General features: G+C 62.8%; 1 protein-coding gene across 1 annotated transcript in view; it reads left to right on the top strand.

The window, feature by feature from the left end:
• Positions 1-805: 805 nt before the first annotated feature.
• The window catches only part of ube2z (ubiquitin-conjugating enzyme E2Z), a 40,832-nt gene continuing 39,320 nt past the window's right edge, over positions 806-2,317 (top strand). The window contains exon 1 of the mRNA XM_070864554.1: positions 806-1,007. Coding sequence (XP_070720655.1) covers positions 829-1,007 — 179 coding nt within the window. The 5' untranslated portion in view covers positions 806-828. The remainder of the gene's footprint in view (positions 1,008-2,317) is intronic.

Raw genomic sequence — 2,317 nt, 5'->3', positions numbered from 1 at the left:
GTTTGCAGGTGCAGCAGGTAATCAGGAAGGCGAATGGAATGTTGGCCTTCATTGCGAGAGGGATGGAGTACAAAAGCAGGGAGGTCCTGCTGCAACTGTATAAGGTATTGATAAGGCCGCACCTGGAGTACTGCATGCAGTTTTGATCACCTTACTTAAGGAAGGATATACTAGCTTTGGAAGAGGTACAGAGACACTTCACTAGGCTGATTCCGGAGATGAGGGGGTTACCTTATGATGATAGATTGAGTAGACTGGGTCTTTACTCTTTGGAGTTCAGAAGGATGAGGGGTGATCTTATAGAAACATTTAAAATCATGAAAGGGATAGACAAGATAGAGGCAGAGAGGTTGTTTGCATTGGTGGGGGAGACTAGAACTAGGGGGCACAGCCTCAAAATACGGAGGAGCCAATTTAAAACCGAGTTGAGAAGGAATTTCTTCTCCCAGAGGGTTGTGAATCTGTGGAATTCTCTGCCCAAGGAAGCAGTTGAGGCTAGCTCATTGAATGTTTTCAAGTCAAAGTTGGATAGATTTTTAACCAATAAGGGAATTAAGGGTTACGGGGAGAGGGCGGGTAAGTGGAGCTGAGTCCACAGCCAGATCAGCCATGATCTTATTGAATGGCGGAGCAGGCTCGAAGGGCGAGATGGCCTACTCCTGTTCCTAATTCTTATGTTCTTATGTTGTCGCAGGGCGGCGCTGTGGGCGGGGTTGTGATATCGCAACTTGCCGGCAGGGCGGCGCTGTGGGCGGAGGTTGCGGTACAGGGAGTCACCGCCGGAGGCGCTCGGGCCCGCGCCTGCGCAGTGTGGGCGTGCCGGCCAAGATGGCGGAAGCTCCGGGCGAGCAGGTCGGGAGCGGCGGCCCGCTGCTGTTGCCAAGTGGCACCAGCCCGGTCCCCAGCGGCCTCCTCAGCCAACTGCACGCCACCTCGTGGGACCCGAGCCTCAGCACCGACTGGGACAGCGAGAAACCCTCACAGCCCTGCCTGCTCCGCATCAAACGGTAAAACCCGGTGGGTGGGGAGGAGTGAGAGAGGGAGTGTTGCGGGTGTGGGGGGGAGAGAAGGGTGTGGTGGGGGGGAGAGAAGGGTGTGGTGGGGGGGAGAGAAGGAGTGAAGGGGGTGGGAGAGAAGGAGTGAAGGGGGTGGGGGAGAAGGGAGTGTAGAGAGGGAGTGAGAGGGAGGAGTGCGTGGAGATAGGGTGGGTAGAGAGGGAGTGGGTGGGGGGGTGGGTAGAGAGGGAGTGGGTGGGGGGGAGAGTAGAGAGGGAGTGGGTAGGGTAGAGAGAGGGGATGGGTGGGGGGGGGTTGGTAGGGTAGAGAGAGGGGATGGGTGGTGGGGGGGGTGGTTGGTAGGGTAGAGAGAGGGGGAGGGTAGAGAGGGAGGGGGTGGGGAGGGGGGGTAGAGAGGGAGTGGGTGGGTAGCGAGGGATTGGGTGGTGGGGGAGGGAGGGTAGCGAGGGATTGGGTGGGGTGGGTAGAGAGGGAGTGGGTGGGTAGCGAGGGATTGGGTGGTGGGGGAGGGAGGGTAGCGAGGGATTGGGTGGGGTGGGTAGAGAGGGAGTGGGTGGAGGGAGGGTAGAGAGGGAGTGGGTGGCGGGAGGGAGGGTAGAGAGGGGGTAGGGGGAGTGCGGGTAGAGAGGGAGTGGGTGGAGGGAGGGTAGAGAGGGAGTGGGTGGCGGGAGGGGGGTAGAGGGGGAGGGGGGGTAGAGAGGGAGGGAGTGGGTGGGGGGAGGGGGGGTAGAGAGGGAGGGAGTGGGTGGGGGGAGGGAGTGGGTGGGGGGAGGGAGCGTAGAGAGGGGGTAGGTAGAGAGGGAGTGGGGTGGATGGAGAGTAGAGGGGGAGTGGGTGGGTGGGGGGGGGGGGGAGAGGAGGGTAGAGAGGAGTTGGGTGGGGGAAGAAAGGGTAGAGAGGGAGGGGGTGGGAGCGAGGGATGGATGGTGGGTACCGAGGGGTGGTAGCGAAGGAGTGGGTGGGGGGGGAGAGTGGGTGCAAGTGGGTGGGTTGTGCGGGGAGTGGGGGGGGGGGGGGAGGGGGTGGGTGAGGGGGGAGGGTAGCGAGGGAGTGGGGTGGGGGGGAGGGTGGGTGGAGGGGGTGGGGGGAGGGAGGGGTAGCGAGGGAGTGGGTGGGGGGAGGGAGGGAGAGAGGGAGGGGGGGGTGGGGGGGGGGGGGAGGGGGGGGGAGGGGAGGAGGGGTGGGGGGGGAGGGGGAGAGGGGAGTGGAGGGAGGGGTGGAGGGAGAGGGGGGGGAGGGAGGAGTGGGGTGGTGGAGAGAGGGGAGTGAGGTGAGGGGGGAGGGGGAGCGGTGAGACCCCT

The sequence above is a fragment of the Pristiophorus japonicus genome, chromosome 21 (genome assembly GCF_044704955.1).
Source record: "Pristiophorus japonicus isolate sPriJap1 chromosome 21, sPriJap1.hap1, whole genome shotgun sequence".
Classification (NCBI taxonomy): Eukaryota; Metazoa; Chordata; class Chondrichthyes; family Pristiophoridae; genus Pristiophorus; species Pristiophorus japonicus.
Note: the sequence above shows the minus strand (reverse complement) of the source record. Positions and strands in the feature narration are given on the sequence as shown.